The sequence below is a fragment of the Impatiens glandulifera genome, chromosome 1, assembly GCF_907164915.1.
Source record: "Impatiens glandulifera chromosome 1, dImpGla2.1, whole genome shotgun sequence".
NCBI classification, from domain to species: Eukaryota; Viridiplantae; Streptophyta; class Magnoliopsida; order Ericales; family Balsaminaceae; genus Impatiens; species Impatiens glandulifera.
The window spans coordinates 71,978,279-72,002,555 of NC_061862.1; the positions used below are offsets into that span (position 1 = coordinate 71,978,279).

Genomic DNA, 24,277 nt, shown 5'->3' on the forward strand with positions numbered 1-24,277 from the left:
AATGTTTATCTAATATTTCTATTTTCACGATTAATTATTTTCTCTCCAGTAACTAATTATTAATAATAGGAGAGAGAAAATAATTAATAAAAAGGAGAGAATATTCTACCTATCAACCCACGTAGGCACACCACGTAGGCATCGCACTCCCAGTCGCTGTCTCAAGTCGCGCTCTCTATCATTTTTCATATATATATATATATATATATATATATATATATATATATATATATATATATATATATATAATGTAAAAAAGCTGGAAGTTTTTGCAACATAAATATGATCACGTGTTTACTTTCCTTTGTTTTAAGTCAAAGTTTACTCGCACTACAACAAAACAGACCTACGGCAACGCTTAAAAAGACTTCTGCCAACCCATAAAAGCGTCGCCAAAAATATCACCGACACTTATTCTTGCGTCGCCATAAGCAGGGTGGGCGAATGTTTTAGCGACGCTTATTTTAGCGTCGGTAACATCAATTTAAGCGTCGCCAAAAGTCCATAATTTTTTAAAACAATTTTTATTTTATTTTTGATTTATTTTAACAATTTTATTCGAAATTTTAGGGTTTGAAATTAAATATTCATTGAAAAGGACATTCAAAAATAGTTAAATAACATTTTTAATAATAACAAAATTAGCATAAATTCTCACATCAAAATATTTCAAACAAAAAAATAATTTTATTCAATAGAGAATATGGTATTTATCCACTCAATCTTCTTCTTAGACATCAACTTCTTCTTAGACCACATCTGCAAATATATGAAAGAGATTATTTTTAAGATAAGAAAGAAAGATGGTATATTGATGTGAATTAAATAGACACAAAATTTGAAAAACAAAACCTGATTGCTTCTTCATGCAATTGACAGCTCAAGGATGAAGACGAGCATATAACATCTGAATCATTCATTCTTCACAATTAAACCGCTAAAAGGGAAATGAATTGATCTTCAATTATTGGAATCTAGATAAATATCCTTTTGCAGTGCAAATTTGTTTCCTCCATTTCTGTCGGGATATCTTCTTAATGGTCTTTTGAAAATAGCAAAAACAATTATAAAATATTTACCTGGTAGACGATGATTATTAGTAAAAAAACTTTCAAGTTAATTTTACCTGGTGGTGGTGGTACTACATTTGTATTCTTCTTTTTCTTAGAAAATATACTCTTGAATAATCTTGACAAGTGATCACTGAATGGTGTCTCCGGAACTGGGATCATTTTCCAAACTATTGTGTTGCATGCATTGACCCACCACCTACAAACAACAAATTAATTAATTTAATACGACTCACCTCACAAATCCAATTGCAACAGATACAAGTCACAGTTTCCAGCTAAGCCTAACAATTGAATAGTCAGGAGAATATTATGATCACCTATCATCAACATAAACAACACATTATTATTATTATATCATCATTCATGCATGCAAATTAAAATAAAAAAGACAACATATTGATCAGAGTCAAACCTGGAGCACAATAGTTAGTCCAACTATCAACATGAAGAGACAGTTCTTAGTCACTCCCTTAAACACATTCATCTCATCAGGCTTCCTTACATTCACCTCATTGAATATATGCACAAATTAACCATTTTCTCTTTATTTTCTTTCTTTCTTTCTACCTAGGGTATATATATATTAATATCATACATACCTGACAAATAACAAAAGCATTGAATATGAGCGTATGAGCGTGTTCTTCATTTTTTTTGGCATGGCCGGGATTATCATGCCTCAAGTTGAGGATATTTCCCCCTTGGAAGTTCAAAACGAGCAGGACGCTTACTTGATAAGCTGCCTGCAGTTGTATGTGTGTTCCAACAAAATTACCCAACCAAAATATTTTTATTCATTTCTTGTCCTAGCTAGCTAGCTAGAAATTGTAAGTTATCAAACAACAACTTACACCTGGGAATTACACCTGCTTCCCAATAATAATATATACCTGAATTAGCAAGTTCCTCCACATTATATTTGTTATCAACGGTTCCCTGATCAAGGTACAAAAACAACAACAATACTCATGCAATCAACCATTCAGCAATATTATTAATATGAACAAAAATGGTTGAATCAATTATGTTTTCAAACTCACCTCCGACCAACCGGAGGTCGATGCATCAGGTGATCAGTAGGTGGTTTAGTGGCCAATGCCAAAGCTCCAAGTGTATCCATTATGAGATTAACCCAAAGAAGCTGAATTCATTCGATCATAATTTTTTCCCAAACAAAACAAAATAAAAAGAACCCATTAATTACCTACTATTTATTTCTTTCTCTTTTTTCTCATATCAAGTGCGTGCATAGATTATTAATTATATTTACCAGCACTGCATTCGGAGGGACATCACCAGAAGAAACTGCTGCAACAACATTAATAAAAAGTGCAACAGTATTGACAGTGAGTTGAAACTGGATGAATTTCTGAATGTTTTCATAAACAGAACGCTCCCATCTAACAAACTGTACAGCAAGGAAGGAGATGCCATTCGATGAACAAATTCCAAATTATAATACTTTCCTCACAATTTAAACAAACAGTGCAACAAATTCTCGCTTTTAAAACAAGGCAACAAGAGTGCACAAGAAAATTCAAAAAGCAAAGAACCAATTGAGAGATCAAGCCATATTAATAAGCATAGTTCGTCTATATTTCAACCTAATAATAAACCAGCATGTACTAGTGACTAACCTTCACAACAGAAGTGAAGTTATCATCCAATATTATTATATCTGAACTCTCTTTTGCGACTTCTGTTCCTTGGATGCCCATTGAGAGACCAATATCAGTCTAAAACAAGGATAACATATCACCTTTAAATTCCAAAGGTGAAAAGAAAGGTAGCAAACAATTTCAACTGAATAGAGAAAAATAAAAATCCAACAGCTGTAAAAATGCACAATAACGATAGCAGATTGATTAAAGATTCACAACTAGGTCAATTGAATAAAGGGAAAAAGTCTACTGTGTAAAAGATTCACATTTGAAATGTATTTTGTATAGTGAGCTAGATAGAAAAACATAATTGCATACAAAGAAAATTCATATTTTCATTGGTTTCACAGTAGAAAAAATAAGCAATAGAAGATAAGAATTTAAAGAGCACACTGTCCAAGGAAAACATAATGGTTTGACACAAATACCTCATTCAGTGCGGGAGGCATCATTGGTTCCATCTCCTGTTACACCAACAACATGTCCTCTCTTGCGCCTCGCACAAGGAGCAACTTATCATTTGGAGACGACCTTCCCATTACCTACACATGGAATTAGAATCATTTCTTTCCTTACTTAAACTAATTAAATAATAAGAGTAACATCAAACTAATTCCAAGTTGAGTTGGTCAGCTCATGACATACTGATATCTTCTCAGTAACTTCTAGCTTCTCATCATCGGATAATGCACAAAAATCTTTCCCTTCAATGACATTTGGTGCAGTGGTGTCTGCATCTGATTCTAGTATCCCACATTCTAGGGCTATAGCTCTAGCTGTTTGAATATTATCCCCAATGACCATGCGCACCTGTTTAAACACAAATCTCAACTAATTCAGCCATATATAACAGTGGTGCGCACAAATATGAACTCCACATACAACGATCCTTATCACTCTCTTAACCAAAGTAAATACTAACATACCTTAACTCCAACATTTGTACATAGCCGGACAACTTCTCTGACACCAGGTCGACAAGGATTCTGCGTTGATCAATCATTTACAAAAACTTCTGGTAGACAGTTCCTCCTCAGCATGTGGGATTTTTTCGAAATTTTCAGGTCTGTATGCAATCGCAACACAAACTTCTGGAAGCCATATCTTCAATGGCTCTTCTGAAAACATCTGAATGCAGGCAACAAAAATTTTCACAAGATGGGAGTTAAATTTGAAATGTGGAAGGCATCAGTAACATCTTACTTAAGTCCACAAATTTTCTTTGTATCAACTTGGAGTTGAGAGGAATAGAATTAAGATCACACAATGACAGAATTAAGTCGATAGTCAATAAAGTGCCTACCTAATTAGTTACAGAAGCAAAAAACAATTATTGAAAATAAAAAATCCAGCAAGGATGACTAATGGGGATTCTTAGATGCTTCTATAAGTTTTAAAATACAGAAATGCAAATGAAAGAAAAATGAAATTCTAACATACCTTGTCTTCATCCATCGGTACCAAGAGATCATCTTCATTGATATATCTGGTGCAGGAAGCTAAAACTATTTCAGCAGCACCCTTCCAATGGACATTTGCCAAGTAGTTAAATCGCGATATAACTCATTGAAATTGATAAACGCGGTAAAATCAGTATAAACGGACGATTTTACCTTAAAAATTTCTTTCCCGATCTTTGGTCCGTAGATCTATAAATGGGAGTAAGGAAGTCTTGTGAAGGTCGTAAGAGATGACAGTGTGAATGGATCGAAGAGAAAGATCTATGAAGAAGGAAACTATTTAGAGTAAGATTTGAGAAAAATGTCTTTGAAGAAGAAAAGATCTATGAAGAAGGAGACTATTTAGGGTAAGATTTGAGAAAAATGTCTTTGAAGAAGAGCTAGAGCCACGGCCGACATTGATGGAGAGAATAAAGAGAGAGAATGAAATTTCAAAAGATCAATAATTAGGGTTTCTTAAATTAAAATATCACGTGAAACATTAAATAAATAATAATATAATATATATTTATTATTCTGAATTTTATTAATATTTATTATTTTAATATATATATATACACGTAAACAATAATATTTTTTTAATTTTATTATCTTTAATTTATATATATAAATAATAATTCATTAAAAGACAGATATTAATAATTTTTTTTAATAATGATATAAAAAATTTAAAAGTAATTTTATATAAAAATAATAATTAAATTTTAATGTTAATAAAATTTTAAATCAAATTTAATTTACAAAATTAAAATAGTGAAATAAAATATTTATAAAGTTTAAAAATAAAATATAAAAAATATTAAAATTTAAAATAGTTAAATTATAATGTTTAAAAAAAATATATAAAAAAAATTAAAGGTGGTGGTATATATATAAAGGTGGGCAAAAGTATTTTTTCTTTTAACTTTTACCCACACTTAATATGCGTTGCCATATAAGCGTGGTTGAAAGTATGTTTTGGTGTAGTGTCGATAGTCAATTCACACCTTTCTGGATACACGTGATTTAACAAAAGAAACAAAAACATTTTCTTTTTCTTTTAATTTGGTTTGTTTTTGTGAGTTAATTGTGCGAACCATGAAATAATCAGTATCTCTTTTTTTTTTAATTAATTAACATCCAATTAAGTCGAGGACTTAAATATTAAAGAGGTGAAAATGTAGAAAGAGACACAAACGCACGAACAAGACGTGACAAAAAAAAAAGCAAGCAAGCATGCATATGCATAGATAAGAACCCTATATAATATAAATAAACTTTCTTAAGGAACCAGAATTAATTATTAAGATTATTATTGGTGAAGAAACCATGAAATTACTAGTTTGGATGTTTGTGTTTATCATGTCTTTTCAACTATATGGGTATTGTTTCACAAACGCATTAATCCTTCCTAAAGATCGACGACCAAGCTTTGTCAATATTGGATCTGTCTTCTCTTTTAGTTCCTCCATTGGAAGAGCTTCCAAAATCGCCATTGAAGCAGCTGTTGAAGATATTAATTCCAACCCATCTCTTCTTGGAGGCACCAAACTCAATCTCACCATGCTTGATTCCAACTCCAACGGTTTTCTCACCATTCTTGACGGTAAATATCTCCAAAAATCTTTTCTTTTTTTTTCATTTTCATTCTTAGCTAGTTTTACTGATTGTTTTTTTAATTTAAACCATGGCTAGCTATTAGTTGATTAACATCGATCGATAGTATTAAGTTATCGTTGTTAATTGTCAAGTTTTAATAGAATTAACAACACATTTTTTTTAACTAACATCGTGGTGGTTAATTCGTAGGTATCAATGATGATGATGATATACCTAAGCATTAACTATAGTAATTTCTTTCGTAACAATAACCCAAGTATATTTATAACGTCCCTAATATCTATTTCTGAACTGGGATTCTTTATTTTTTTTAAACTACTAATAATGTTGGTTTTTGATAATTGTCACTATTGATAGCCAAACAACGGTACTAAGTTAGGGTTGCCTTAAGTAATAAAAAACGGGCTAATAATTTCTGACTCGATAAGAAAATACTATTCGAATTGAACGTAGGAAAAAAAATATTTTGGTAGTATATTTTCGGATTCGGATTGAAATCAGGTCGACCCGTTTAACATGACAAAATCTAGTCAACCTGTTTATAATTTTCTTTTTCTTTTTTTAAGATTTTGTATTTGTACTTTTTACTTTGAAACCTTCCATGAGTTCTTGTTGAGTCAAGGCCAATCAAATCATGTTCGGATCCCCCTTTTAAGGATAATTGTTGATACATAATAATTAGGGCGGTAATAAAAACCTTCATTGATACCTATTTACAAACTTTTTTAATGTACCATTTTTATTAGCTATGATTATTAGTTAAAATGTCTTTATAATTCTTCCTCTTTTCAAACATGCAGCATTAAGGTTCATGGAGACAAACACCATAGCCATCATCGGCCCACAATCATCCTCCATGGCTCACATCATCTCTAACATCATCAACGAGCTCCAAGTCCCATTATTATCTTTCGCAGCATCGGACCCCACCCTTTCCTCTATCCAATACCCGTTCTTCGTCAGAACGACGCAAAACGGTATTTACCAGATAACCGTCATTGCTCGTATTATCGAGCATTATGGATGGAGGGAAGTTGTCGTTGTCTACACCAACGACGACGATGGGAGAAACGGTTTAGCAGCATTGAACGATCAATTATCGATCTCTTACAAAGCTCCTCTAAGGATTAAACCCTCGAGAGACGAAATTACAAATGTATTGGTTAAGGTTGCGTTGACATCTTCTAGGGTTGTTGTTCTTCTAACTCATCCCGACTGTGGGATTGAAACACTCTCCGTGGCGAAACATCTCGGGATGTTGGAAACCGGCTATGTTTGGTTCTCCACGGACTGGCTCTCCACTTATCTTGACACGAATCCTTGGTCGTCCGCGGTTATAATGGAGAATTTGCAAGGGCTAGTTACTCTAAGGATGTACACGCCGGATTCGGAGACGAAAACTAGGTTTGTTTCAAGGTGGAATGATCTAACTAGACGAAATAGATCCAATGATGGGCGTTTAGGTTTGAACGTTTATGCTCTTTACGCTTATGACACGGTTTGGCTTCTTGCTAATGCGATTAATCGGTTCTTGAGCGTAGACGGTGTGATATCGTTCTCTAATTATTCAAATTCGGAGGGTCTTAGTGTCTTTGATGGCGGGAAGTTACTACTTGAAAGTATTTTAGAGGTGAATACTAATGGCTTAACCGGAGAGATTAGGTTTTCGTCGGATAGATCGTTTATTCACCCGACGTTTGAAGTTGTTAACGTGATTGGGACCGGTTTTAGGACGGTTGGGTATTGGTCAAATTATTCAGGCTTATTGACCTTGCCACCGGACAAAACCGGTCCCAATAATTCGAGTTCAAATATTTTTGGAATGGTTTGGCCGGGGCAGACGACGGAAAAGCCACGTGGATGGGTTTTCCCTAACAATGGGAAGAAGTTGAGGATTGGCGTTCCGAATCGTGTTAGTTATCTTGAATTTATACATTATTTTTCGGATGAAGATATGTTTAAAGGCTATTGTATTGATGTTTTTACTGCGGTTGTGGACTTGTTGGCGTATTCTGTTCCTTATGTGTTTGTACCTTATGGTGACGGAATCAACAACCCAAATTGTACTGAACTTGTTCGTCTCGTCACAATTGGTGTAAGTATTCCGATGAAAATCTAGTTAAATTTAATTTAATTGAACTTATTAAGGTAACTTAAGCGAATTGGTATTACCTTGTAAAATAATTCAAAATGAAACGGGGACAAGAACTCACACCCTAGCTAACCCCCTATTAGTAAATTGACACCCCTAGTATTTAGGCTCATTCTACTTTCAATTTGTCTTGCTTGTTTGATTTCTCTTTTGATATGTTTAGGTTTATGATGCTGCAATCGGAGACATTGCAATCATCACTCGACGAACAAAGAAAGTGGACTTTACGCAACCATATATAGAGTCCGGGTTAGTTGTGGTGGCACCTTTAAAGAAATTGGAGATAGACGTGTGGGCTTTCCTAAGACCATTCACTCCAAGCATGTGGTTTGTCATGGCGCTATCGTTTTTGATAATTGGAACCGTCATTTGGATCTTGGAGCATAGGTTGAATGACGAGTTTCGTGGCCCTCCTTATAGACAACTTACCACTATATTATGGCAAGTAACCAAGTCTCACAAACTTTTCTTTTCTCCAACTTCGTTCGTCGATTGTTGTTTAATTTGATGTTTTCAATTGGCAGGTTTAGCTTTTCGACTTGGTTCTTCGCTCATAGTAAGTATTCCTATTTTTCCCAACGAATAAAAATACTTCCAACTATCTCGAGAAACATTTTGAAAATAAGGAAAATAATTTCAATATGTTCTATCAAGAACAAATCAAATCCAACTACATTTTATCATTTTTTCTTAGGTCGAGGAGATGCGTGACACAATGATTAGCTTTTCGTGAAATTTTCAAACTAACAATTTTAAGTATGTATAACTTTTTTTATTATTATTTACATTTTTCCAGTCTAACCATATTTTAAATGTTATTATTGTATTCTATGCAGGAGAAAATATAGTTAGCATGATGGGTAGGTTTGTATTAATCATTTGGCTATTTGTAGTTCTAATAATAAATTCCAGCTACACAGCAAGCCTAACATCAATACTAACAGTTCAACAACTTTCATCACCCATCAAAGGAATCGATTCTCTATTAGCCTCGAACGATCCAATCGGTTACCAACACGGTTCGTTTGCTCGTAACTATCTTCACACCGAACTTGGCATTCATTTGTCAAGGTTGATTCCTCTTAACTCCCCCGAAGATCTCGAGAAAGCCCTTAACGATGGTCCAAACAATGGCGGTGTTGCAGCTGTTATCGATGAAAAAGCATACTTGGATCTTTTTCTTACCACCCGTTGTAATTTCACAATCGTCGGTCAAGAATTCACTAAAAACGGATGGGGATTTGTAAGTCATCCTTTCCTTTTTCCTTCTTTTATTGTTTAATAAAGGGTTGGGTCAAATGAGTTAAAATTTTGATTAAAACTAGTTAAATTTTATAATTTTTATTTTATAATTTTACATATTAACAAAAATATATTTCGATTTTAAGATTTTATACGATTTTACATAAATAAGTAAATTTATTTTTTTAAATTAAAAAAAATAAACTAATATAATAAAGTAATTTTAGAGATCAGAAATTTGGTTTCATAAATAATTTTGAAATGACGAAGCACGGATTCGAAAAAAAAATTTATCTTTTCTATTAGATTTTAAGTCCTATAATGTTGTCAGAACATTCTCGACACCATTCATGACATCAAATTCATGCTCTTTATCATTACTCTATCTCATTAATGGTGTAAGTATAACTTTATTTATTTATTATTATTTTAGATTTAATTATATACATAAATAATATAAATATCTATATTTTTAAAAAAGTTTTACGATTTTAAGTTTATGAATTTACGAGTACGCAGTAAACATTTTAAAGAAATTCTCGATTTTGACTGCACCACAAAGTTTGTGACAATAACTTCGGTTGTACAGGTGTTTCCGAGGAATTCTCCATTGACGGGGGACATGTCAACAGCGATTTTGAAGTTATCGGAGAATGGAGATTTACGAAGGATACATAATAAATGGATAAAAGAAAGTGCTTGTAGTTCAAATCAGGATGCTAAGCTTTCAGTTGATAGGCTTCAAATTAAGAGCTTTTCCGGTTTGTTTATTCTTTGTGGGGTGGTTTGTTTGATAGCCGTTGGCGTTTACTTTTGTCGGAAACTGCACCAATTCAACCGAGACTTTGTGGATGAAGAAGATCGCGAGGTGGCGGCTGAGCGTTCTAGTGAAGGGTCGAGATTAAGGAAGCTTAAAATGTTTATTTCATTTCTTGATCAGAAGGAAGAGGATGTTAAAGCTCGGGAAATTATCAAGATGGAATCGACTTTAAAATGTTAAATTTTATTATTATTATTATTATTATCTCCTTCAAAATTATATAATTTAATCACTTTATTATGATCCCTTTCATTTATTCCAAATTAATATTGGTCATATTCATTTAATAGTCGAACATGAATTGTTTTTATTCTATAAAGTCGGATTTTAAATTATATCACGCTTTTCTTAAATAGACAATACATTCGTCTTCAAATTTTAATGTATCATTTTTTTTCTAATTAATTTGTCACATTTGTTAATGAAAAGTATTTATAAAATTTTTGGACGTATTTTTTTTAGATTTACATCTTCTAATTTGTTAAAATTGATTTGGTTGACTAAAAAAAGTGTAATTTAAATAAAGATTGGAACTTTTTGAAAAAAATGATAAATTTAATATTTATTTTTCAAATAACTTTGTAATGACATAATTTTGTATATAATTTACTAATTTGAACTTATTTGTGTTATATATTAACTATTTATTTTTTTAGTATACCTTAAATACTGTTTGAATACTTTAAAAATGTGTTATGGGTTGAAATAATAAGAAAAATAAAAAAAAAAGAATTTTTATTGTTTTTATAAATTTGATAAATTAGTTAAGAAAAAAAATACTATTTAAAAAAAAAAAAACAAATTTTTTCGTCAGTGAAAAATTCTAAAATAACTAAAATTATTGGAGTACTCTCATATAGAAAATTAAATTAAGAATTTCATTTAATAAAAACATACAAGTAAGAACATAAAATAGCAATCAGGCTAATTAATATTTTATTATAATTAATATCACCATAACAATTATTTTTAATTGCATACCCAACTTTAATTTAAGGATTGACAATTCATTTTATATATAAAATAGTTTAAAATAAATAATTTACATTATTTTATATATATAATTCTTTATACTTTAACTTATATAAATAAATCTTATTTATATATTAATTAAAATTATTTATGTATTATTATAAATATTTGTATATTAGAAAATATTATTTATATAAAATAAAATATTAATAATTATTATTTTAATAAAATCATATTTAAAATTAGAATATAAAATAATTATGAATTAGTTCATAAATCAATTATTTTAATTTTTATTTATATTTTAAAATATAATAAATTAATTAATTTTAATTAAACCAATATAATTATTTTAACTTATTTATTATTATTAATTTATATTTTTTAAATTTTTTTTAAAATAATTTAAAATTAAGAAATATAAAACACTATTTTACCCTTATATTTAAATACATTATTATTTTAATCTAATTTGTATTATTCATTATATTAAAATTAATAAATAAAAATAATGTAGTTTTAAAATAAATAATTTATATTATTTTATATATAATTCTTTATCCTTTAACTTATATAAATAAATCTTATTTAGATATTAATTAAAATTTATGTAATATTATAAATATTTGTATATCTGAAAAGATTGTTGGTATAAAATAAAATATTAATAATTATTATTTTAATAAAATCATATTTAAAATTAGAATATAAAATAATTATGAATTAGTTCACAAATCAATTATAGTAGTTTTTATTTATATTTTAAAATATTATAAATTAATTAATTTTAATTAAACCAATATAATTATTTTAACTTATTTATTATTATTAATTTATATTTTTTATATTGTTTTGAAATAATTTAAAATTAATAAATATAAAATACTATTTTACCCTTATATTTATATACATTATTATTTTAATCTAATTTGTATTATTAATTATATTAAAGTTATTAAAAAAAATCTATAATTATTATATAAAATAGTTTGAAAATAAATAATTTACATTATTTTATATATAATTCTTTATACTTTAACTTATATAAATAAATCTTATTTATATATTAATTAAAATTTATGTATTATTATAAATATTTGTATATTAAAAAAATATTGTTTGTATAAAATAAAATATTAATAATAAGTATTTTAATAAAATCATATTTAAAATTAGAATATAAAATAATTATGAATTAGTTCACAAATCAATTATATTAGTTTTTATTTATATTTTAATTAAACTAATATAATTATTTTCTTATTTATTATTATTAATTTATATTTTTTTTAAATAGTTTAAAATTAAGAAATATAAAAGACTATTTTACCCTTATATTTATATACATTATTATTTTAATCTAATTGTATTATTAATTATATTAAAATTAATAAAAAATAATAATGTATAATTATTATATAAAATAATTTTAAAATAAATAATTTACATTATTTTATATATAATTCTTTATACTTTAACTTATATAAATAAATTTTATTTATGTATATATAAAACTAAAAGTATATACATATTTTTTATTTTTTATTTGATTTATGAAAAAATAATGAATAATGGTTTTTATTTAGAAAGCAAGTTGTCTTTCCCATAATTAGTGATATTTCCTTAATTAGGGACAATGTTACTTAATTTAAAACTTTTTCAACTTTGAGGATAACATTTTACCAAAACAAAAGCCTTCCTTATGAACCCAATCACTAATTTATAAATTATATTTAACTCTGTCCCTCATTTTATAATAATATGAATATAGGAAATTAAACTACATAATTAATATTTTTTAAATTTAATAAACTAAAATGTCCAAGATATTTTTTCTTTATGAGAATCGATCTCTAAACAAAAATTCTTGATACTTGAGCTATCCTAATAAGTTATGTCAAACAAATATCTTAATAATATATATTCAAATTGTTTTTTATTAATTTTTTTTTTCAAACATAGGAATTTTGTCATCTAAAAAGTATGTATCTAACATTCTCACAAAAACACTCCAAAAAAAGAGATTCTAACAACTCCGAGCTAAACTTGGAATCCAACCATATATTAAGTGGAGTGTTAAAATTAATGTAATTTAACCTCTATTAAATGATACATATATTTAAATATTGAATGACTTCAAACACTATACACAAATTATATATATATATATATATATATATATATATATATATATATATATTATTCAACTTATTACACAAATTTCTTAAATTAAAAGAATATATTATATTACATAAAATTTGAGAAAAACAACTAATTGAATTTTAGACCGATAATTTTAAATTAATTTATAAGAGTAGTCAAATTTCGATCATATAATAAAAATTGTTTATATTCTGGTTAGATTCTTAATTTTGTAACGTTGGAAAGAGTAACTATTTCAAATAAAAAATCATGTACAATAAACAATTTTAAACGTATATAAAAATATTTAAAACATATTTAAATGTAGAAGAAGTGTTGTATATTTTAGTCATAGTTTTTATATTATTAATATTAATGAATTATTAACCAACACTTTTCAATACATAAAAATTATTTATAATACATACTAGTTTTTGTAAAATATCAATATTATGTAAATAAAACAATATAAAAATATTCAAGATTAGTGAATGAATGAATTTGATATTTTTTTTGAATGTTCTAACTTTTTCTTCTCGTTTGTTTTCTCATTCAAACACATAAAAGATTTTAAATTATATAGTGTTTTAATTTTATTTCATGTATATAACAAATAAATTTAAAATATATTCTCTAGGCTTTTTATTTACTTATTTCAAATTTCATTATAGTTAACTGTTTTGTTTATCTATTTTTAATTTACTTTTTATTTAATATTAAATTGAATAGTATATTTTTAAAATAATTTAATATTTTTTTTTGTTAAACAATAGCATTAATTATTATTATTTTTTGTTTAAAAATAATTACATAAATATTTTATAATACAAAAACAAACGATTATAATAACATTATAAATTACTATAATAAAAACTTTACATATAAATATTTAACAACTATTTAAAATATATTATTTTAAAAAACTTAATTTAATATAAAATAAAATTTAGAAATAAGAAGAGAGAGTCTGTCAAAGAAATTAAAATTTAAAAAATAAAAAACTATTAAGAAAAAAATAAAATTTAAAATAAAAAAATTAAATGTATAGTAAAAAATAAAAATATCATGTTATAGTTAGTAAAAGAAAATTAAAATTGGTTCAGTATTTAGAGCTTATTTAGTACATGATATTTTTATTTTCCAAACAAAATAATATTTGAAAAAAAAAAGATTAAATCAATTTTTAATAATATTATTTTAAAAATGATCAATTCTCACTTAAATTTTTATCTAATTCATCAAGACATTTTTTACTAAAAATAATCATAATTTGTCATAAAATATTAATTTTTAAAAATGAACTACAAGACTTTTATTACCTCACTTGTATACCTGAAATGATATCAAAAGAATTGGTTGAAAATGCTATATTAAAATTTTCTAAAAATTAAATTCAATCTTATTTCTTTTCAACTATCTAATAATCTAATTTATTAATCCAAATACTTTTACTTTATTTTATTAAATTTTAACTATTTATTTTTTTAATATACCTTAAATACGGTTTGAATACCTTAAAAATGTGTTATGGGTTGAAATAATAAGAAAAATAAAAAAAAAGAATTTTTATTGTTTTTATAAATTTGATAAATTAGTTAAGAAAAAAAATACTATTTAAAAAAAATAATTTTTTTTGTCAGTGAAAAATTCTAAAATAACTAAAATTATTGGAGTCTCATATAGCAAATTACGAATTTCATTTAATAAAAACATACAAGTAAGAACATAAAATAGCAATCAGGCTAATTAATATTTTATTATAATTAATATCATGATAACAATTATTTTTAATTGCATACCCAACTTTAATTTAAGGATTGACAATTCATTTTTTTTAATAATTTGAACTAAACTATTGTGTTAATAAAATTAAATCAAATAAATGAATTTTTGTTCAACTTTTAAATCAACATATAAAAAAGAAATTAAATATTATGTGTTTTTTTTTGTCAAACTGTAACTTTTACATTTTTTTTTTTACAAAATGTGAGATTTGCTAGATCCTTTTAAATGTTAAATTTGGTTGTTTTTAAATTATTTTAGTGATTTAGAAAAACTATGCCAACAATGTTATGCTATTTCACCTGTCCAATTACATCTAAACTTAAAAAGAAAAAGAATAATACACTAAATTTCCATTAGTCCCCAAATACAATAAAAAACCCAATACATAATAAATAAAGAAACAAAAAAAGGCAACACAATAAATTGTCTTTAAGTTAATTAGAATACATAAAAATCCCACTCATAGTCAATAGAAAGCTGGAAATTCAACACATAAAAAATGAAAACCATAAAATACAATTTAAAAAATATATATAACAAGAATAAAATGGCCAACATTAACTTAGTAATTACATATTCAAAATTCTATTGATACTATATATATATATACCAGATATATATAGATTTAGAATAAAATCCAAATTAATTTGAATTGATTACAATAAAGAAGTAGAACCTGAATTTGTTTCTTCTTTCTTCTTCAAGACAATATAGCAATGAAAACAGTGGACCATACAGTAATAGATACACATGCCATAAGATAAGTCCAAAGGAATAGCACTGAACATTCCTCTTGTGCAATATCAAATAGCTGAGTCATTGTACCTATATATATATAATTCAATTAATTATAACACATATAAAAATAATTACAGACAATTATAATTAATTTTGAATATATATATATATATAACACATACTTATGTTCATTGCAGGAGGAAGAACAAACTGAATCATCAGGACATATCGATATAAAGGATCTGCTGGAAGAAATCCAAGGATTCCGGCTACTTTTACTACCCCTATTCCAATCATAGGAAGAAATATACATTTTATGCATACAACTGCAGTTATCGTAGATTTTCTCATGCTCGAGCTACGTAACCCTAACAAATAATAATAATGTTTAATTAGAACACGATCGATATTGTTATTGAATTATATTTCTGATCTTTTTTCATACCTTGGACAAGGTTTCCACCTAGTATGAGGGTAATGCAAGGAATTGTACCGTCACTGATTAATGTTTGAGAAATTAAGAAATTAATTATTAACATATCATTCTATATTTAATTTGTATCAATATATAGATGTTTAATTATATAATTACTTACCCTAAGAGTTTTATTGAGTCTTGGATAACGCGAAGAGGAGCATCTTTGCCAACTAGAAGGTCTCTCAGCCATGGAATTGATCCAAACACAAAGCCAATCAACTGCTCATTTTTAAATCATAATTAATTATTTTTTTTAAATAATTATTATTTGTGACTCTTTATTGTTAAAGTTATACCAAATTAAATGTTATATTTGACGAGAATGATTTGAAATATTCCATACGATAAAACAAAGGGGTCTAAAAGGACTTACTGCACCAAATGTTGGAGGTGCCATAAGCTCCATCAATATTTGTTTGAAAAATTCATATACACTTATCAATGTAGATGTCTTCTCCATTTCCAACTTGCTTGAATTTGCTTCAGAAGAGACCTTTAATCAAGGAAAAATAAAATAAATTAATCAAGAAAAAGTCTATGTTATAATTAATTAAGTAGAGTTACCCTTTCATTTTCTCCTCCAATTATAGAATCTGATTTTTCAGATTGTCCTCCCTCCAAGAGCAGAGTGATGTTATGATCACCATCTAAATCTTTGTTTGGTCTCTTTGCTATTTCATTACTAATTGGATTAACTTTGTGTTTCAAGGCTGAATTTTTAATCAATTGGTAGCAATAAGTCCAAATGAAGAAACCTCCAAGCTGTTGAGAATTGATATAATGAAATATTAATAACCAAGAAAGAAAAGTAACATAACAACAACGACGACGAATGTTGCTTACAGCCATGGAAAGCGATGCGTACGAAAGACCGAGGGAACTACATGCTTCGTGATTATCACCAAAAGGTCCACCGTCTTCGTTACAGATCGCGGGTATTATTATTAAGAGAAGATTTCCCAAGTTTCCTATCACAAAAAAATAAATAAATAAGAAGTAAGAATTTAGATGAATGGATTCTAAATAAAGAATTAATGGTTTACCCGATGCACATGTAGCCATAATCAAGCCTTCTAGATGAGGCCTTGGTTTGAGTAATTTTATTGCTATCCATGCAAGTAATCCTCCAAAAAAGAAGATCAAACCAACGTTCACAAACATGAACCACCTGACAATATTCATTAAAAATGGCTTGTGACAATAATAATGATCTAAAAAATAATCTAATCAAGATGGTGAATAAAGGCAAAAATATTACAAATGAAACAACAAAATCACACACTATATATATATATGTACTACATGCATCATGATTTCAATCAATTACCAATTGATGAGGTCTTGAAAGGTGACAGTCTTGGACAGACTTGCAAACATAAGTGCTGGGGTAAAAATCGCAAACACTATCTGCAACAAAAGACGGACAATACCCATCTCAATTTCGGAACAACAATGTCTTGTGGGATCAGAAAAAGGAAACTATGTTTTATATATGTTCAAACCTTGTTTAAGGACTTCCTTGTTTCGGTGCAAAGAAGATTGAGGTAATCAGTTGCCATGAAAGCTCCCAATGTGCCGATTAAGAGCACTTGAACTACAGGCATAGAAGCCACCTCCAAAAGCGAGAGAAACCCCATCCTTTTGTGCCTCGCACACGCAAAACAGAACTTCTTATGTAACAACTTCAGGCAACTAAGGAGCAGAGTCTTTAAGGAACTTGAACCAGCTGGAACTTAAGAACATTTACTTTAGACAAAGACAATTTCTTGTAATAAGCAAGAAAATAGAAAACAGGGTAGTAAGTATATGATGATCTAACACAACATGTATCCTCGAAACCGTGTAGTTCATTAAAGAACTTTAGGCTTTGTTGTGGATTATGTTGAAATGTGGCTTGGATTCTGTCAAAAAAAAAATTTGTTGACTTTGTTTTGCAATTGATTCATTATTAAAAAGGTGTAAATAACACGAAAGATTTACTATCTTTATCATAGTACTTTGTTGTATTATATTTAATATCAATAGAAGAAAAACATAAGTATCCCAACAATTACTCAATTACATCACATCATCAACTAATTACTAAAATATTCTTTATTTAAAATAAAAAATAATTATACATATTATAAAAGTGTTTAGTTATATACCTATAATCAAATCAAATCAATGCTATATAACTTATACTTTAAAAATTATATAACTTATACTTTAAAAATTATATAAATTAGTAACATCTACACATGTTTCAAGAAGGTATAAAATTCTTAATATCTTTTAACTATTTTTTTATTCCATTTTTCTAATATTAACATTTATTTATTTATTTAATCTTTCAATAAAATTTAATTATTAAGCTTTAATTATTTTTTTCATTTCAGTATATATTACTTACTCTTTTATTTTAAATGAATTTATTTATAAATTTTATTATTTAAAAATTAAAATAATTAAAATTTTATTTATTTTTATAAAGAAAGTTATTGTTTATTTTATAATTAGTAGTATAAATAATAATAATAATAATAATATTAATTATTATTATTATCTCTCTTATTAAATACTCATTAAATCAACATTTAAAAAAATACATTATTTTCATATTTTAAACCAAATTATGAAATAATACTAATTATTTATTTTATATATTATTATTAATTTAAAATAATAAAATAAATAAATTATTATTTATTTATTTATTTGATATAATGTTAATAATATTTAAACTAATTAAAATAAAGTTAAAATATCAATAAAGTTAATTAAAAAATAATTAACAGAGATAAAAATAAATTTAAAGAATAAAAATATTAATTTATTTTTATACTGAAATTTAATATTATCTATTAAAAAAAATTATAAACATATACAACTTCTATCCTTCTTATATTTTCAACCAAACAATAATAATATATATAACTTATATCATTGTATACATCGCTACCTTTTATAGTCGTATATTACTTATACCCTATATAGTTGTACATCATACCAAATAACTCTAAAGAACTTAATTTTCTATAACTAATATTAAACAAAGTTATTTGAATATAAACACTTGGTTATTCAAATAACCTTAAAATCAAATCAGGCTTTCTCTTATGAAAGGGATAAGAACATGAGAAACTAAGAGAAGCTTGAACAACTTAGGAGGAATTGATTGCTATATATGTTTTGGACTTATTATTAGACAAAGTAGGCTGATTGATTTGTCTTTTTGTTTGTTTTTTCCATGTTGTGTTACTTTTTCTTTGTATTTTCTTGTATGTTTGAAGCTTCCCATTTTTTTTCTCTTCATTGAAATGACTGATTAAAAAAAGTAGCAACATTTCTTATGCTTAACCAATAATTTAGCACTCAGTTGATTTAACACTTAGGCAGGGTGTATGCTATACGCAATTAAGACTAAAACATGTCTTTATAAAATCAATTCATTATTATATTATGAAGCTTAAGAAAATCATCCTTAATGTGGTAAAATTATAGACAATAATATTTACCTTCAAATCCCACTCAATGTTGTTTTTTTGTTGGTCATTTTTTGTTGATCTGTAAGTGAGGAATAGTATAAATAAAAATAAGTCACTATTTAAAGCCTAAAGGTACATATCAAACTTGTACAAAAAATCAAGAAAATTTTACACATAATATATAATTTCATCTTCTAATTCGTAGAGGTCTTTAATATTTATTTATAATTATAAACACATATTTAAAATATTAGGAGAAGATTAAACAATGAATAAGACATAAATTGTCACAGATTTTTTTACACAATTTTACCAAAATTTTTTCTTAAAAAAAACAGAACAAAAATTTAGAGAAATCACTCTAACTAGTTTTATTCTCATGAAAATGTTTTGTCTTCGTTAAAAATACATTTTATTTATAACATATACATATACTTCCAACAAATTTCCATAATAAATAACCGGCTTAACTCAAATAGAAAGAGTTTACTCTTAAAATCTAATGTCTGGATTTAACTTTTTCTAAAAAGTCAAAAATATAGTTTAAAAGAAAAAAAATAAAATAAAATAAAAGTTAAGATTAAAGTGATATAATAAATAAAATAAGAACCAGCTTGATTTCAAAATCTAGTTTGAAAATTGCATTGCTCTTTTTGTCTCAATTCGATTTTGATATCTAAAGACTAAGTAAAAATAGTATTGTCTAATTAGAAGAAATTAGGAGTGAACGAAAAAATTAGCGAAAGCAAGTCTACGAATTCGACGTGACCACTGACCTGCCAGGTTGTTCCCACGACCTGAAAACGCTCATTTCGGGACAAAAAAAAATTGTCCTGAAATGCCCGTTTCGAGACATTTTTAATTTTCTCCCTTCTACCCGCGTACGTTTTAGAACTCGAAACGAGGGTTTCGAAACATTTTTAAAATTTTCTCTCTTACCCTCCTGGCATGCCGCGTTGATTTGTGGACTTGTTTTTGCTGATTTTTTTTTTTTTTTTTTCTTTTTTTTGAGTTTATCATTTTTCAATTAAAAATTATACTAATTTTCTAAAATTCAAAAGAAATGAATACAATCAATGGAGGAGTAGATCTGTGTTAAGTTTAAGAGCTAATTAATTAATTAATAGGATCTGCAGGTTTATCTGTTCAAATTACTGATTATATATATATTCAAAAGAAAAGAAGAAGAAGAAAGAAAAGTCAAACAAGATCACGAGTACTCACCTAATTCCAAAAATGATGATCGAATCAAACAATCAATCTCTATCAAACTGTTCAAATTGCATATATATTGATGATAAACTGATACGTAAACCATGAATTAATTTTAGCAAAACTGATGAGGAACTGAAATCGTAGTTAGAACCTGCTGCAACATAATATTGCGGCAGAGAGAAGGAGGGACGTGAAATAGAAAGCAGTCTCTAGCTAGTCTACTAGTAGAGCTAATTAGTGATCGTTAGACTAGATCGAGAAATCAATACTCGATGGAGAAGAAGTTATTCTCGGTCAGTTCTATCATGAGTAATCAAACAACGATCGAAGAATATCAATCGCCATAAATAGAGGAGGCGAAGGAGGCGATTCAAAGACAAACAAACATACATATGTATGTATGCGCGAATTAGGTGGTGCGTACAAGTCTCTTTTCAGTTTGAGAATGTTAATTAAACCGCAGAATTGGACGCAGAAAGAGAAAGAGAGAGAGAGAGAGAGAGAGATCTGACCTTGGACGATGGTAGAAGATGGATTCCGTCCTTCTGTCTGTCTTTAGCTAATGAATGAATGGAATGAATGAAGCAATATAGCAAGCACAATCTAAGTGTATATAAACAACCCCTCCTTTAAAAGGAAGGAAAGTAAGTAATAACTAATAACCTTAATTAATTACCAAATCCTTTCATAGTAAGATTGTTACCAACAAAACAAACACGTGACTGACTTGTTCATTTTTTCTTTTCTATTAAACCATCTTTTTATTATTATTATTTAAATCTCAAATAAATATCTTAATAATATAGATATTATATATTTAAATTATTTTTCTTTTCTTTTCTTTTCTTTTTCAAATATAAAAATTAAAATTGAATTTCAATTCTATAATTTAAAATCATTGTAATTTTATTTCAATTCTTGTGAATTTGGAATTGAAATTCCAATAATAATAATGTCAATGCAAATTCCATATCTTAAGGAATTTTAATATTTGCTAATTGACTTGGAAAATATCAAACAAGCTGTTATTAAATTGTAAAATAAATGAATAGACTGATATTTTCAAATTGTCCTTTATATATATTATTATACAAACTTGTTTTCTGATTATAAAAGTACGTAATTGATTATTTCAATTTTAATTAATTGAATTATTATTATGTCTTTTATATTTAAATTTTATTAAAGTAAAATAATAATATTATAAAATTTAAATTTTATAAAAATTAAATAATAATATTTAATTAAATAATTGAATTATTAAAAAAATGAGATTTAAAATTTTTAATAAAAATTTAAAAGAAAAAACTCACTATACCTTATAATAATTAAAAACTCAGATTAATTAACCAGGTTTGTTATTAGTGGACGACAATGAATTTTGCTGGTGAGATATGAGCTATTTGTGAACTGTGATTAATTATTAATTTATAATAGTTGAACAAATCTCAATCATTGAATTAAAAAAATGAAAATTGCAATCTATTTATTATCATATTTTATAATTTAAATAGTAATCTGAAAAAATAAATGATGTTTGTAAAATATAATAATAATTTGAGAAATAATATGAATATAATTTTAAAAATAATGTGAATTATAATCTTAAAAATATTATATACAAATTTAACAAAAAGTTACATTATATTCTAAATCATGATTAGAATTTATATGTATACCAATAGAATAAATCACATTCTAATCTTATTATTTTGTAAAGAGTATTTGATTTATAATTTAAGTAATGTAATATAAAAAAATATTTTCAATTTTAGTAATTGACCATTTTCTAAAATAAAATTGCGACTGATTATGTTAGAGTTATAATAACATTTCACTTTACAAATATTCCAGCTTAATCAGTTTATTTTGTTTTTGATCAAATTTTATTCAAAATACTTATTATATGTTTAGTTCAGTTTATTCTTTAATTAAGTATTTGATAAAATAAGATATTATTATCTAATATTTTAGTTTTTAGTTTTTTCTTGATTAATATTAATAGCTATTATTATTATTTGTTTTATTATTATTATTACTATTTAATTTGAATGAATATTGAAACTTCTTTTGATAAGGACCAATGCATTTTTTTTTTATCTCAGTTAAAACTTAAAACACACAAAAAATTATAAAAAAATTTATTTTCTATTAATATATTATTTTAAATGAAATATATTTTAAAATTTTAAAAAATATATTCAATCTTTCTATGTTTATTAATTATTTTTATTTACTTTTATATATAAATTAATTATTATATATAATTTAAGGTTGAGGTGAAGATATTTTCAATATTGTGGTCACAAGTTCTAACATGAAAGATAATATGAGGTACTCATCATACACATGGATGTCTCTCTTCAGAATTTGGTCTCTTGCATTTGAGTTGAAAAAGAAAAAAAAAAATGAATGATAATTTGATAATATGAATTATAAAAATAGGGAATAAAAAAAGTGTAAATAACAACAACAAAAATATATATAAATATATATATATATATATATATATATATATATTTATATGTATATTTCTTAAGTTCATAAAAGCTCTAATTCTTTTTTCTTATATTAGATTTTTCTTTATAAATTCTAAATTTCTCAATAATTTTTGTATGTATTTAGGTATTATTTATTTTGTAGCAGTTCGAATGCAGATAATTAAAATTTAGAAAGAAAGACCATTTTTTTTTTGAATAAACTCTTAATATTTCCCGTTAGCAATACATACATAATTTTTATGTGGAACATTATTATAAGTTGTTCGTTAAGATGAGTTTATATAATTTTTGTTCAGAGTCAAAGATTTTATCCAAGATCTCGTTCTTTGAATGGAGCGTTATTTACGGTATAATTTTTACGGATGATATGTGCATAAAAAAATGTTTTATTATAGTTAGTCATTGTCGTATGTGTCACGAGTAGGTTAAATCGACAACTCATTTACTTAATTGTCGATGGGTGACTAATATATAGAGTCTTTTGTGGAGTATCACTGGGATTCATTAGGTGATGCCCTAATTTTTGGGTAGTTATTGGAAAATATGGATTGATGGCAGACCTACATAATTGGGTTACCATCCCAATTAATTAATTTTTTTTTGGAGGGGAAAAACGACTCAGCGTCATTTCATTAAAAATTCCCCAAAACAGGAAAAAAACTACGAGTTTAAGAGATCTAGACAGGCCTAGAATGATTTTGAAGTCGTAACATTCTGAAAAAAAACTAAAAATGTAAATGAATTATCTGTTTACAATGTTTTCAATTCTAGTGAGTTTAAAAAACGGTAAATTTCAGTTCCTGCAGATATTCCAGTTCTGCTCCGTGATTGGAATTCTTCTCCACGTTCCAATTAATTTTTGGAGTATCTGATTAGAGAAAAACTGTCGAACTTTCACTGATCGTAGTTGTCCTATGGGTATCATTTATAATGTTATTATTATGATACTTTCTGAGATTCATTCTAGAAAGA

At 26.4% G+C, this 24,277-nt stretch overlaps 2 protein-coding genes and 1 pseudogene across 3 annotated transcripts; 1 reads left to right on the forward strand and 2 right to left on the reverse strand.

The window, feature by feature from the left end:
• Window positions 1–990: 990 nt before the first annotated feature.
• Window positions 991–4,189, reverse strand: LOC124931997 (annotated as a pseudogene).
• A 1,289-nt stretch (window positions 4,190–5,478) lies between these two features.
• On the forward strand, window positions 5,479–10,205 carry LOC124921485 (glutamate receptor 3.6-like). Its single transcript, XM_047462154.1, has 6 exons — window positions 5,479–5,779; window positions 6,594–7,888; window positions 8,109–8,386; window positions 8,470–8,501; window positions 8,782–9,188; window positions 9,777–10,205. Exons 1-6 carry the CDS (start codon window positions 5,503–5,505, stop codon window positions 10,185–10,187), a joined length of 2,700 nt encoding a protein of 899 aa, XP_047318110.1. The 5' UTR covers window positions 5,479–5,502; the 3' UTR covers window positions 10,188–10,205.
• A 5,393-nt stretch (window positions 10,206–15,598) lies between these two features.
• On the reverse strand, window positions 15,599–21,429 carry LOC124921475 (protein PIN-LIKES 7-like). Of its 2 annotated transcripts, XM_047462144.1 has the most exons (12): window positions 21,317–21,394; window positions 19,620–19,668; window positions 17,625–17,848; window positions 17,450–17,529; window positions 17,166–17,290; window positions 16,966–17,090; window positions 16,687–16,884; window positions 16,496–16,615; window positions 16,241–16,341; window positions 16,090–16,142; window positions 15,827–16,012; window positions 15,599–15,731 (listed from the first exon to the last, which is right to left on the reverse strand). In XM_047462144.1, the coding sequence occupies exons 3-12, from the start codon at window positions 17,757–17,759 to the stop codon at window positions 15,607–15,609; spliced, it is 1,248 nt and encodes a 415-aa protein (XP_047318100.1). In that variant the 5' UTR covers window positions 17,760–17,848; window positions 19,620–19,668; window positions 21,317–21,394; the 3' UTR covers window positions 15,599–15,606. The 2 variants fall into 2 exon arrangements, with proteins under 2 accessions (XP_047318100.1, XP_047318099.1); XM_047462143.1 differs by lacking the exon at window positions 19,620–19,668 and having other exon boundaries at window positions 21,317–21,429.
• Window positions 21,430–24,277: the final 2,848 nt, after the last annotated feature.